Raw genomic sequence first — 15,639 nt, 5'->3', positions numbered from 1 at the left:
AGCTTTTCCTAACACTTTCTGCTCACATGTCCAAATTATATCAATCACTGAGATTTTCATATAATTTTCAGTCTCTTGGACACGACACCTATCGACCAGTTCTTAAGTTTTAATGAAATTTTCTTACCATCATCTGGTCAATAACCTTGGCATTATATAGTCACTCCTTTCCATTATCTCTTCCAGTCTCCTGTCTCATTTTATAGCTACACTTTTTCATAATCTCTTTCCTTTTCCTTGTTAGTGACCATAATTCTCCGACAGAGTAGTAAAGGCCTTATGCACCCATCACAGGTTTTTTCTCACATATACTGGGATATTCTAATTTATCAGTTGTCTAGTTACCTGTTAATTTCATCCATGGTGCATGTACTGTACTAATTCTTTTACTGCTCTCTCAACTTCATTGTAGTGTCCCCAAAGGGGAAATAATGATCTACTACTAATAAGACTTGTAATTACAACAAGGTTCTCTGCTTCCCCCTTCTAATTTTTGTACAAGAATGTATTTTGGTCAAAGATTGATTTGATTTATCAAAATTTGGTCTGGTAACTGTGAACATGAATCACATGGTTAACATGTACTAAGACGAAAGATGTTTATATGTAAATTTGTGAAAAATCAATCAATACTAATCCAGTTATATATAATGATAATTAAAAATCATTGGAAATGTTAACATCTTTTTAAAATTTGATGATGTCATCGGAAACAATGTCCTTAAACGAGATCTTTAGAAACTTTTACTTCATGTGCATTTTGTAATACAATACTGTACAGTACACAGTGCTGAGTTTACGCTCCACACTTTTTCCACAACAGTTATTTGGCTACTTTGACTTAACTGTAACTTTTCTTTGGATACAGGAACTAAATTGAAAAAAAAAAAAAAAAACTTAGTTACCTGCGGGTATGGCGGCTATCCTTGGTTTTTGGAGGAAGTGGATGCCATACACGGATGATTTGCTGCTTCCAGGACTGTAAGCGGCGTGCATGTGTGGCAGTGAATGCCTCATGATTGACACACTTTTCTACCAGCCCCAAAAATGTGCTCACACATTCATCCTCTGGTCTTACGCTAACTAACAATTGTGTACATACTGCAATTATAAAAAAAAAACATATTGAAATATTCATTTCATACACTTTATGTTTCTCAAATCTTATAACTAAATTTATACCAAAATAATATCTTACATGATATTTAGGTGCAATAAAGCTCATTTAGTTACTAAAAAAGTTATACCAAGAACAAGCCGCACACCAAAGAAATCTGTTAATTACAACAAAATATTTGGCAATACAAAGATCAATTAGACCTTCTCCTAACTACAAAGAAATGAAATTAGAAATTTACTTTATAGATAAGAATGAATTTGGATAACTAGAAAACCCGAAAAAGCTATATACTAAAATATAAGTTATATTTGGAGTAGGGTCTACATATATTGATTCAATGACCAAGGTTAGATAGTCACTTTAATAAAAATTTTAATAAAGTCATACACCTAAATCCAGGAAGAAAACAAATATTTTCACTAATGTGATTAACAGAGATAGGTAGTCATAGTAATGCATCCATAATGACTCTGACTAACCTTTCCCCATAACCCGTGTGAATTGTGATGGAAGATCGCTTTCTGATATAGTGTTATTATTTTCTCCTTCAACGACTGCTGGTCTCGAAGATTCATCCTTGTCTTCCTTGATCAGCTCTCTATCGTCACCCCTTAAAGAACAAGCAGAAGACGAGGTGGATGTAGATAACGAAGAGGTGGAAGAGGCTGTAGTTGTGGTGGTGGATGATCCAGAGTACGAAGCAGGGTTAGTAGACATGGGGGTCGGAGAGGATACCGGTAAAGTGGGGGGTGGCGGGGATATAGCTGGGTCAACAATCAAGGTTGAGGTATTCGAGGGCTGACTTTGGGAGGGTTGAGCTTGGTCACACGCAGGTTTATAGGGTGGGAATGGAGTTATTATTATGGACTTGAGTTCGTTGAGGCAGCTGAATAAGTTTCCACCATTCATCACTTCCTATAACATGAAAAACAATAAGGTTAGATTCAAGAAATTTATAGACATATATTAATCATATAACTATCAAGAATAAAGTATACAGTAATGTACAGTACTGTACCTCTTGAAAATCTTGTAAGTTTATATTTTCAATAATGAAATAATCAAATGGACAACAGCATTAGGAAAAGAAGTAGTTTTGCTCCTAACTTTTAGCATTAATTGATGACAGAATATGGAAGCAAAGGCCAGATCTTAAGAGTACAGTGCAAAAAAATTTTGGTCCATTAAAGAAAGCCTTAATGTGATCTTTAATTCACTACCAATCATTCATTAAGAGCAAACACAAGATGTATATCATTGTATTTATCAAAAGGTCATCCTGTCTTTCCTGAACAGTTTGGCACATCAAATAATAATATGCCTTAATCTTAGTCTCTTAATACTCTGTTAACATTAAAAGTTAATTCTTGTGACATTCTAAAACATCAATTTGAATTACAAATGAGAATGCTAAATCATATTGCACTAGCATGCAAAGCAACATAGCATACAAAAAGAGGAATAAAATAACTTCATTCAAAAAACAATATTCACAGTGAAAGTTTTGGCAAAACATAACGTAAAGCTGTGAGAAAAAGAAGTCATCATACTCACAGTAACTAGCAGGAAACTGATCAGCAATGCCAAAAGCAGCAGGCAATACTGTAGCCCCTTCTCCTTTAAAAGTTCATCTTACAAATAGCAATATGTACTAATAAGAAATACCTTCACTGCTTTATAACGTGAATGAATCTTCAGTGTTTTGTTTTGTGAATAAAATAGAATATAAAATTGTGCTTCTAAGTTTATAGAAATTGCATTTGTACATGACAGGAAAATGGGGAAAATTTGAGTAATGTAGACCAAATCAATTAAATCCTACATGTATTGTTGTTCCTAATATGCAAATTCTCAAATATGAAAAGCAGTAGTTCAACCAACCATAGTCTCGAGTATTAAGAAAATAAACAGTATTTACTTCATATTAGCAAGTATTGTACTGTGTACTAATGAGTGATGTTATAGTTCCTATTTTCAACAAGTATTCTTGAAAAAATATTTCAAGAAAATTTCAAGAATTTAGTCTCAAATATAGCATATTTTGTACATTATATTTAGTTTCCTCATGCTTTCCTATGTTCAGCTTAGAGTAATTAGTAAAAATGTTGTGATGGACGGTTATTAGGCCACTTATATATTTCTAGTTAATGAAATATTGCTTCTTAGCTAAGTAGTAATCAAGATAGATTTGGTTCCCAAAGTCCTTCTTGCTAAGCTGATCGCTTTCATTCTGGTCATCAACTTGTAAAACCGTTTTCTTCATACAAGGTTTCCCGAGACTCTCCTAGAGAATAAGCTGCCACCACCTCCAAGATTGTAGGTTGTTTTGCCATTGACAGTGTTCCTATCTTGGTTACAATACAAATAGTCTCACTTGAAGCAGTAATAACAGCTGTTTATCTTAAAAGCCTTCTCAACTTTGCTTCATAGTACCTTGAAAATAATAGAACTTCATGTCTCTACTATGTTTCCTATGGTTTTTGTACTTCCAAAACTGAAGGGCACTGAATTCAACACATCCTTAGATGTAAAGGTCTCTCTTTTACCAAGATATGATCGAGTTACTTTGATGTCAGTGCCAAAAGATCGGAGGATTTTACAGCAAAAAACAGCAGCAACTTACACAGCCCATTGGAACACGTGCTAGTTAAAAGATACTGAGACATGGTAATGGGATTACTGTAGGCTTACAGTTCAACTTTAGACCTTCAAAGTCCAGAGTTGCACAGATGCTGGGAGCATATGACAGTCTTGGCTACAAGCATGAAACCAAGCAAAGAGTACCTTGTCTAAGGAGAGACATAAGGAAAAGCAACCTATAGAATGGGACCACATAGATCTTAAGTACAGCAACTATCATGGTACATAAACATAGAAGTGACTCAGTTATGGTGCCATTCAGATGCCAAAAGCTGAGACAGAACAGCATCAGCAGATGCTAATATGACAATGCAGATGCATGATCCAAGTAAAAATATCCTAAAGCTTAATTTCATTAACCATCATTTAGTTTATGAAAAAAATATGAGAACCTTTGTATGGAATTGTGTACTTCACAGTTCCAGCTGTTTCCTGTTTGGCTTTTGTGCGCATGGGGAACTGCCCTCAAGGCTGATAGGAAGAGTGAGCACTGTCGCTCCTGCAGTGCCGAGACTGTGGACCTTGGCATGTCAGTGGACGGTGGTTATTTTCTTTTTACAAAACGTATGTTGCGCTAGAAAACTGTGTACGATATTCTTAAATGTGATAAAGTGTAGACTAAAGATTATTATCCTACTTCCAGCTATTCTATTAGAATAATTTTTGAGGGGTTCCCTTACAATTCTTTCGGATCCCTTGACAATTCCCATGACTACAGTACATCAGAAGCAGAACACTGCTTTTCAACACTGAAAAAAAAAAAACTTTTCTAAGAAGCACTAGGGATTTGGAAAGACTAAACACACTTGCAGTGTTTTCAATGGAGAAAAGATTTCTCAGTTGTCATCCAGAAATCAAGGAGAAAATAATTGATGTTTTTGCACAAATGAAAACAAGAGGAATGGATTTCATTTTTAAATGAATGGATCAAGCTTGAACAATTTAGGTTAAGTAGTAAAAAATGTATTTTGTTCTTTTAGGATTCTATTAAGCTTCTGAATAAATTTCCTCATGTCAGTTTGCTTCCTTTTACAAATTATTAATTCAAAGGCTACTAATTTTCTGGAGCAGCACTCCCACAAAACTTAGCCACAATCTGTCACTGACTCCAGGATTGGCACCAAGCAGGTGCAAAGCATCCCAACCACATAAGTGATAATCAAGGTCTCTCAGACATATGGAGCAACAACCCTTGACAACAGCATTCACCAAATCCAATTTGAGACCATTCACGAATGAGTCGGAAATGAACAGAAAAAGTAGCTACAACATTCAAGTGATCATCAGTAGTGCTTGAGCTGGAACAACACTACAGATCTATAAAAGACAAACACCCACTAGGAGCCCTTGACCTTATAGCATCCTGGTTTTCCATCTAGGGTTGTAGCTTGTCTAGTAATAATAATAACAATAATAATAATCTACATTTGATTAGAGTTAATTTCAATCAAATAGATACCCTACTTGTTAATTCATATAGTTTCACATACATTTAGATAAAACTACAAAAATTAATAAATGAGAGCAAATATAACTAAAACGACAACTGACTCTGGTTGCACAGTAATCTTGCACATGAAGTTCCACAAGGTTCTGATGGCAAAAGCTCAGCCGTAACTTGTGATGAATGTAATAAAATCTAAAGATTGAAGACTCATTCATTAAGTATACATGCAATCAGATTTTTCAGATACGGTATCTCGTTTACTCTTCAGTGTGGATAACATGCTTACTAATGAAAAGAGATGAAACGTCTAAAAATTGCCAGTGAATATAAAATAAAAGTATATAAACTGTCATATTAGTAGATACAACTGTCAAGATATGCTGTACACTACATGAAATTACACAATATTTACAGAAACTTGAGTATAAGAAGAATATAACTAGGCAACTACTATAATTCACACTTTATTGTCCCAGCTGGCTTAAACACTTCTCTTATAACTATCATTAATAACCACCTAAAATGTTTAGATTGTGATACTGTGCAGTACTTTGATAGCAATAGTCCTACATAAGTGTTGTAAATAACATTACAAAATAATGACAAGCATATTAATTGGACTTATACTGTTCCATTTCAAAGCAATTTTCAATGAAAATCATCACTGAATAAGTCACTATCAAAAAACCTAGATATCAAAGTTTCAATCATAATAAAAAATATTAAAAATGTATTTAATAACCATACAAAATAAAAAATTACATAAACAAAAATAGACACATGCTAAACCATGCATTATATTGTAAGTAAAGATGATGTGCATGGAATGAAAAACACATTAAAAAAAGGTTAAAGCATTCAGCCTAAGAAAAACAATGATATTTTACTAACCAAAAAGCCTTACCTTTTCGATTTGAACTAACTGCTTGTGTCGTTCCTTAAGCTTACTGATAGAAAGGACAATTTTGTGCCTTGCTCCTTTGGTAACGCCTTGACTTTCCAGAGTGGATTCGTCTAATGCCAACAGTTCTTCGTAGGTTAGATTACATAAAAGAGGTGAATATTTGTGCAATCGCAAAGACTTTAGCCAAACTCCGACATCTGAAATTCAGGAAAATAATCAGTTGCCTTCCATATTAAAAAATTGCATCAAACAAAATATTAAAACGAAAGTGAATGCTAATACTGCACTATGAAAACATAATGATAAAAAACATAATTCACAAAAACCTACATTCTTGAGAGATATGACTTAATGAATAATTACTTTCTACTTTTATCAAAATAAATATGAATATGGTTTCATGGTGAACTTTTTAGAACTTCTTTAATCTCCAAAATTTGGAAAACTGCAGTTAAACATTATAATTACTTGCATAACTGATAATACAGTAGAGGGCAATGAATTGGGTGAAATTATATTCCTTATTTCTATTGGAAGATGGTTAGGACACACCAAGATCTTTACACAGATTCCATATTTCCCATTACCATTTCTACTCTTTATTTCTTTATCTGTGGATTATGAGAAATATTTGATGCTAGTAACAATATTTTCAGCTGTGATATGTAAGCCCTGAATCAAACATAATGATATGATACCTATAGACAAGAGAATACTTCTCACCAGTCTTTATAAATGATATTCATTGACTAGTTTGGAGACAATATTTCCTTTACATAGATCAAATTCATATTGTGTAATCCTCCTCTTATCCCTTAGGGTTCTTGAAACCAAATTTAGTCTTTCCTCAAGTACTCTCAATGCAATATACAGTAGAATAATAAATCCCTTTTCCAAAATTTAATTTTTTTCCTACCTTAAAAAAAACAATCCTGTACTTTGCTTACTGCTACAGTATACTGTACACATATTCCTTTGTGTAATGGTCATTGTTTTATACAGCCCATGCCATTACTGTAATGTATAATTCTCTCAGAATAAAATTTGTCTTCATATCTCCAGTCAAATACTGTTTGCCTGAATAATGGGCTTACCTCTCATGCCAGGATGGGGGTGACAAGATTCCTCAGGGTTGGATTCACAGCCGGAAGACCGAGAAGAGGTGGCCGAATTATTGGGCGACTGATCTCCTGAGCCACCAATAGCTGTAGCACCACCAGTGCTGCACCACCCAGTGTCATCCTAATGAAAAGAAAAATTCACTGTCAGTTCTGATAAGGTTAAGAGAAAATTTGTATGCATGACTTGAAGGTAGAAAAGCTAAGCACATTAAAAACTGAACTTTACATGAATACCATACACAACTCTATGCCAATACCAAATAATAAGAGAAAGGAGAAAATACAACTTATACATTTAATTGTAAGCACTTTAAGCATACTGATGAGCCACAGATAAAAATACAATCATACTAGTGCTCTTACAATATCACAAAAGTTCTTCCATAAATGAGGTCTACCTCTTTCTAAGGGACCCAGTAGGGAGACACAACCTAATACTAAAGGTTCTTTGAAACCTCCCTTAAGCCCTATTGAATTATTCTATGTTCTTTATATCTCCTTTATTCTTTATGATCTCTTACTAATTAGCCGTCCAACACTTCAACTTCTCCTTTCTCCAATACAGACCATCCACTCAAGAAAAATTCCTAGGGAAGAGCCCTGTGGGTTTAGAAATAAACTTGATGGTCTTATTAACCCTTTTACCCCCAGGCTATTTGGAACTTTCCAGCCCTTAACCCCCATGGGGTTATTTTTTTCCCAGCACATTTTGCAGTATATATTTTTTTAAATTGCTCTAACAGCCTTAATTTTTGTCATAGAAAGGTCAGGTTGGTCGCATTCTCTTGGAAAATGCCTGAATTTTCTCAAAAAATTATCAAAAATATGAAAAAAAAAAAATTTTTCATAGCATTTTTTTGCAAGGACGTACCGGTACGTCCATGGGGGTAAAGGGATGAGTTTTGTGAAACGTACCAGTACGTCCTTTTGGGGGTAAAAGGGTTAACTAATTCATAATAATACAAATGTTCTACTGTAATAGATCCCATCATCAGTTTTTGCCATTTCTGTCACTTACTCAAAGCTTTGTCTAAATTAGAAATTTATTTTTTTCTCACATTTAATAACTAAAATGTGATAACCTCAGCATGGTGAAAATTATGGGACATGAAGTTGAACCCTAACAAAATTCAAAGTATGATTGCAAGCAGAACGAGGACAGTGGCTCCTTGACATCCAAATCTCTGCATTGATAATGTTTCTTTAGCTATACTGTATACAACTCTTTCAAAATTTTACGTGTGATTCTTGATTGCAAATTTACTTTTTAGAAAAATATTTGGTCTGTTATTTCTTCAATTGCACAACAAAATTGGCCTATTGAGAAAGTCTTTCAAGATTGTCGGTGATCAATCTATTCTAAAGAATTTCTTTTTGATTCTTTCATTCTACCTTGTTTCTAGTTTGTTCTCCTTTATAGTCTTCAGCTACTGACTCTTATCTTAATTTGTTGGACAAAAACTTGCGGTCTATTAAATTTTGTATTTCTGATCTTGATATTAATCTCTGGCACAATCGTTAAGTTAGTTCTTTATGCATATTGCATAAGATTTTTCACAGTTTTGACCATTCTTTGCATTCAGATCTATCCAGACTGTAACCTTCTGTACTTCAATATTAGGTATGCAGTTAATTCTAACAGTCCTGCCTTCTCCATTCTACAGGTTTTACTCCAGCTGTGACCACATCGTGGAATGATCTACCTGCTCAGGCTGTTGAATTGGTGGAACTTTAGGAGTTCAAACATGCAGTGAATGCTGTTATGTTCAACAGGCTGACATTAATCTCTCTTCATAGTTTATATATGGCAAGTCTATTTTAATTTTGTTACTGATCTTGAGATATTTTTATATTTCTTACTCATTACTTTTCATACCGTTTATTTATTTACTTATTTCCTTTCTTCACTGTGCTATTTTTACCCATTTGAGCCATTGGGCATTTACTATCCTACTTTTCCAGCTAGGGTTGTAGCTTAGCTACTACTACTACTACTACTACTACTACTACTACTACTACTACTACTACTACTACTAATAATAATAATAAGAATAATAATAATATCTAGTTTTTGTAATGATAAAGGCCTAATTAGGAAACATAACCGCTAATGCTTTATTATACAGTAAGGACACTAATAATCTTACTTCAAAATACTATGCCAGTAGAGAATCCCATATGCAGACTATGAAGCATCCCATTTCAGTATCTTCATTCAGAAAAAAACTACTGCCCTGAAAATCTGGTTGTTTCATTTATTGAACATAAATCAATAAAACGCATACACATTTTTACAGCATTCCATCACGTTATAAATGCATATTCACACTGACAGGTCTGATTACAAGATATTTTTAAGAAAATTAATCAAATTCCTCAGCTTTTAATAATAGCTTAAAAAAATAAGAAAATCTTTAATATGAAAATATATCTAATTGTATAAATCATAGCTTATTTATATATTGAAAAAACTGAGTACATTTTTTAGATAAAATATGTTTATAGGACTTGGGTTTCAAGGATTACTTTTTGTGTTAGTTGAAATTTATAGTTGTATAAATTATGTACAGTACTATTGTAGTTATCATTATATAAAATTCTCTATAAACAATGCAAATTATAATATCCAAAATATGAAAATACCTTCAAACTCGTATTGAAAATGCCATATCATTAAGAAAATATTAAATTTCCTAAAATTCCTGGTCTAAAAATATGCAATTTTAATGGAAAATATGTCTTTTAAGTTATCATAAGGCTAACAGAACTGTATTATTATCATTTAGTGTTTTTAGAAACATTATATATTGAAAATTCTACTCTATATTAAAATTAAAAAAACTTTTGCACTAGGAAATAATAATCATCACACTAAGTTAAATTCAAACTGGATAACCTGATAGACTTAAATGAAATAAATAAATACAAAATGGTATACAACATAAATCTGATATAATTAATACTGTGAGAAATATTCAGAATGTACAAACAGGTGTAGCTACTAAAAGATATGGGAAATGCAAAAAAGGGTTAATTACAGTGACCAGAAATGGAAAGACTAAATTAACATCTCTTGGGGTAATTGAGGCTTATTATTTCGGACAGATCTGCTTACCTGGCCAGTGTCAGGAGGAGGTATTAACGGAGGCTCTGTCCAGTGGGATTTTCCAGTGGCTAGATTACTTGTTGATCCCAGGTTGCAAGTATTGCCCAACCCTGCAAACACAGGCCTTAGATAATCCCAGTTCATATGCCTATCATAAAACATGACTATCATCAAGCAAAACATGAACATAGTATGCTGGGGGATGTTTTCAATGTAATACAGAAACTTGTGACACAGGCTAATTAATATGTTACCGCATGACATTCTATCTACACTAATAGAGAAGCTCAGGACAAAAGCTAACTAATGCAGTAGTTCATGATACAGGCTAATATGACATGAAATAACAAGGTACTTTTGATAAAATGATTAACAGTGTTTATGTCTGGTGGATTAGCTTTATACTGTATTTATAAAACACTAACCCTAAGAATAAAAAAGTCAATACCTATATAGGTAAGTACAAAATGAATTGGTAATGTGTGGTAATAATTAAAATTTTGACATATTCTTATAAAAGGGATGCTGTTAATGTTGTGATAAAAATTAATTACAAAGTACACCATTCAAAGTAAAAATACTTCTTCATGAAATAAAGGTTTTGTATGGCCAGATTGGGTAAAGCAATATTAAGTACCAAGCAGTATACCAAATTATACTCAGACACATATTGTCTACGGTTAAATAATTAGAATCTTTAAACTCTAATTAGTGATAATAAAGTTTACAATAGACTCCAAAAACTGAAAAATTTCACCAGAACATGAAGCAATTTTTTAAAATAATAAAAGATAAATTACAAAACATAGCTATATAGCATATATTGAAAACAGTAAGAGAAGTGTGAGGTTCTTGGTCGCTTGGTAACCTAACATATAAATAAAACTAAATGATGTTATACCCAAATGCAATCTAAAAAAAAAGAAATAATAATTCTAGGCAATTCCATATCATATATCAAGTCATGGGTGAGTATTAAAGAAATTTTTACTCATGGTGACCACATACCCTAAAATTAAAAAAAGAAACGAAGTAAACAGTCACTATATTACAAAAGGAACAATAGGAAGCTTATTGATCTTCAAAAAATCTTTTAGAAGCCCTCTTCCAAACTCATTAGTACAAGAAATTGCGTTAATCGATGAGGATATGAAGCAAAAAGCTTTAAATCTATTGAGGATGGGTAAAGTATGTAAAGTGTATACAGTATATGAACAAAATAACCAACATGAAGGGATATACCGGTAGTTCCAATATGAGAATATATATATATATATATATATATATATATATATATATATATATATATATATATATATATATATATATATATATATGTATATATATATATATATATATATATTTATATATATATATATATATATATGGGTGTGTGTGTGTGTGTGTGGTGTGTGTATAAAGAGAATTTGCCAATTTTCCAAAGTAGTTGTCGTCCCATTTCAAACTCAAGAGAAAGGCCCAAAAAACCAGGAAATAGAACCTTGAGGATGAACCAAACAGAACAAATTATACCTATCATGAAAACCTAGGTCAACTGAATCGAGGAGGTTGGGTCAAGTCAGGTCACTTGGGGTTAAAATGTCAGCAGTGGTCACATAGGATTAAGATTCACTATGTCACCCGCTTTAAAGGTCACTCGAGGTGGTCTTCATGTCAACTCTGTAGAGCTTCGACCTGTAAAAGTCTCAGGCATTACATCACCAGCTATACTCAATTTTTTTTAATGAGGCGCATTTGCACCGACTTGCAGCGGTGCCCTTTTAGCTCGGAAAAGTTTCCAGATCGCTGATTGGTTAGAGTCATCTTGTCCAACCAATCAGCGAGCAGGAAAATTTTCCGAGCGAAAAGGGCACTACTGCGAGTCGGTGCAAATCTGCCTCGCTAAAAAGAATTGACTATAGAGTCATGTCTGATACAAAAACTCTATACCTTTAGATCTGTTTCTGCTTCATTTATGACAAAATAAAACAATAAATGATACAAATCAGATTCTATCTTTAACAACAATGGTATCTTCCAATTTTTTCTCTCTAATTGAATTGATGTAAGTTTGATATGCAATATATTCAAGAAAATAAAAGCACATGCACATGGGCAGTTCTAAAAAAAGCAACTTGAAAATTGGTTTTGATCATATAAAAATTCTAAAAACCAGTTTGCAAAGTTGTCAAAGTTAAAAGTTCAATCTTCAGTTATAAGGAGATTCTAAAGCTATTTAGGCAAATTGAGCCTTAATCTCAACTGTTAATCATATATTGTTATGTTATATCAAATATAATTATTCTTACATTTCAACATATCTTTAAAAAGGGAATAAAAAACTAATAACAGATTTACATAGTAAGTAAAATGAAAAAAGAAAGAAAAAAAAACAACAACAAAAATAGCCACAAATGAAAATTAATGTTAAATAGATGAACAAAATAATAGTTTTCCAGAGGGTAAATATTAAAAAACATACGCAAACGGATTTTTTTGCCTTTTTATAACTGCAAAAATAAACAGAAATCCATTCTTATTAAACAAATCAAACACACACAAAACTCGACTGATCACACCTTTAATTAGATGACACTAAAACCTAAAGATAAGAACCCACAAAGTTATCTCTTACCTTCTCTATGCTGACTCTGGGATCTTCTCCTGAGCTCGGCCAACCTATCTTCTAGAGCCCTCAACCAGTGGGTGAGGGCTCGTCGCTCATCCCCGGTGATGGCTGGGTGGATGAGGCTGTAGCTAAGGATCTGGCGGGCATTCTCCAGTGCAGCTGGTTGGCCCCCAGCTGAAGTGACGGCATGAGCCAGTACCTGGAAACAAAATTGGTCATTTAGGGTATGGAGGCATGAAGGGATCTTTATTGCTTACAATGTTACTGTTTCCTTTCATTCTTTTGAATTTCTTAATAGTTCCCTTCTATCTGCATTTCATCCTAGTTCTTCTTCATTATTTTCTACAAACCTGTACCCTGTTAAGGGTCTTTTCATGTTCGTTCTATTGAATACTTATATATTTATCTCTGAAAGGTTGCAACTTTCTCAATATGTTTGGTTATGCAAACATGAGTACACATGCATATGCTCTTATGTTTATTTTACACTTTAGACAGAGAATATGTTAACTACACAACTTTCTCAAGGATGTGTTCCCCCATACTTAGATAACAAACATGTACAGTTGGCCACAGGAATTCCTGGCACACCTAGTTCTGAGGAAATGCACCCTGTCATACCATTACTGCGCAGCGGGTAACCAAACAGCTAGTATAGGGAGATATGGCAGAGGTGGTGGGCCGGGCTACAACCACGAACTTCCTCAGAGCGAGGTGTGCTAGCAATTCCTGTGTCTAACTGTACATAGTTCAAAAATTAAGTAAAATGCAATACAATTGATTTCTCAGGAGACCATCTAAATTCCCTTCTCTCTCTCTCTCTCTCTCTCTCTCTCTCTCTCTCTCTCTCTCTCTCTCTCTCTCTCTCTCTCTCTCGCTTAACCAACATGAGCAAAAATTTGAACGAGACAAGGCAATGAGACCATTATTTTTTATTGTTATTAGGATTTCCTCCCGCCAAAAACTTCCCATTTGTTAAAGAGAGAAGAAACACAAAGAGTATAGTGACATACCGATAGAAATGAACGAAGATTAACGAATAAACAAAGCACAAATATACGCAAACATGAACAGATATTGAGCAAAATAGTAAATACTATGTTGAACAGGCTAACAAAAGTCTTTTTAGAGTCTATGAAATATCTGTTTTGATGTTGTTACTATTTTTAAAATATTTTATTTTAATTGTTCATTATTCCTCAGATCGCTTATTTATTTCCTTATTTCTCTTCCTCACTGGACTATTTTTCCCTGTTGGAGTCCTTGGGCTTGTAGCATCTTGTTTTTCCAACTAGGGTTGTAGCTTAGCTAATAATAATAATAAATTATAAATAATGATAATAAATAATACTAGGGTTGTAGCTTAGCTAATAATAAATAATAATAAATAATAAATAATAATAAATAAATAATTAATAAATGATAATAAATAAATACATAATAAATAAATAAATAAATAATAATAAATAAATAATAATATAATAAATAAATAGTAATAATAATAATAATAATAATAATAATAATAATAATAATAATAATAATAATGGGCTAGCCATTTCAAAATATCGTTGCAAACTTGCAACCTCTTTACAATGAAAGAGCGCAAACCATTTCCATAAGTGTACCAGAAGTGCCAACGTCTTTACTCCTTTAATATAATCTCCAACATCAACAAGAACACCAACTATTGTCATAAAATTAAGAAGAATTTCGTCGACACTGACAGAAGTTCAGTAAAAGATAATTTACAATTCTAAATACACATTTATAAGTTTTAAAATTCCATGTAAGAATATCAAACTTGCATAACACTATACCAAAAGGGTGAAAAGTATTTCAGATCAAACAACAAAAAATTTCATTAATTTCCCGTGAAAATTTAAATAAAATCTAAAAGGTCCATATCTATTTTGAAATTTAAACTTGAGACCTCAATCTTTAACGCTGAAAGAATGAATAAAGAAAAAATATGGTCTGGTGTTTTCCATAGCCCAACTTCAAGATATTCTTAATTTGTATTACTGGCCATAGGATTTAGATGCATGAACGTGTGAAACCTGAAAAAAAACGCTTTCCTTATGTGAATAAAGGCTAATTTTGGGCTCAGGCCATGTCGTCCTGGTGGAAGTAGAAACGTCCTCTGATATTATGCGATATCCCAAAAGGTAAAATTTAGGGATATTCGCGCCAGAAGTTAGAATTCTGGATACCTTAAAAGGTAAAATTCTCTGGGAATATCACTGTAGTCAAATATACCCTAGGAAGCTACTTTAAAGGAACTTCCATCAGGACGACATGGCTATCTCACCCAAAAATAGATTTTTCGCTTAGCTCAAAATCAAATCCGTTTAGTGACACTGCCAAAAACTGTCAATAGGGGGACAAAAGAATCACTAAACGAATAATGTACAGTATATCAAAACACGTAAAATCGACGACCACTACTTAAATTAACGTTATCGCTAGAGGAACATATGTTGATGTTACATCAAAAGCAGAGAAGGAATATGCAAGTTGAGCAGCGAAACAAAAACTTCAATCAAAATATTGAACAGAAATGTAGGCCTAATCACTTTAAGGGTAGCAATAGGCTAGCAATATCACTGCAAAAGTAATGGCTAATACATCTTCTTTAATCATCAGCTTCATAGAGAAAGTAACCAAATTACAAC

General features: G+C 33.0%; 1 protein-coding gene across 1 annotated transcript in view; it reads right to left on the bottom strand.

The window, feature by feature from the left end:
• Positions 1-15,639, bottom strand: part of smg (sterile alpha motif domain containing protein 4 smaug) — a 156,027-nt gene that overhangs the window by 12,330 nt on the left and 128,058 nt on the right. Inside the window, exons 6-11 of the mRNA XM_068360530.1 lie at positions 12,974-13,166; positions 10,348-10,448; positions 7,206-7,353; positions 6,112-6,308; positions 1,600-2,035; positions 906-1,101 (exon numbers count right to left, since the gene is read on the bottom strand). Coding sequence (XP_068216631.1) covers positions 906-1,101; positions 1,600-2,035; positions 6,112-6,308; positions 7,206-7,353; positions 10,348-10,448; positions 12,974-13,166 — 1,271 coding nt within the window. The remainder of the gene's footprint in view (positions 1-905; positions 1,102-1,599; positions 2,036-6,111; positions 6,309-7,205; positions 7,354-10,347; positions 10,449-12,973; positions 13,167-15,639) is intronic.

This window comes from Palaemon carinicauda, chromosome 37, assembly GCF_036898095.1.
Source record: "Palaemon carinicauda isolate YSFRI2023 chromosome 37, ASM3689809v2, whole genome shotgun sequence".
Taxonomy (NCBI): Eukaryota; Metazoa; Arthropoda; class Malacostraca; order Decapoda; family Palaemonidae; genus Palaemon; species Palaemon carinicauda.
The sequence above is the reverse complement of the archived record's forward strand: the minus strand, read 5'-3'. Positions and strand labels throughout refer to the sequence as shown.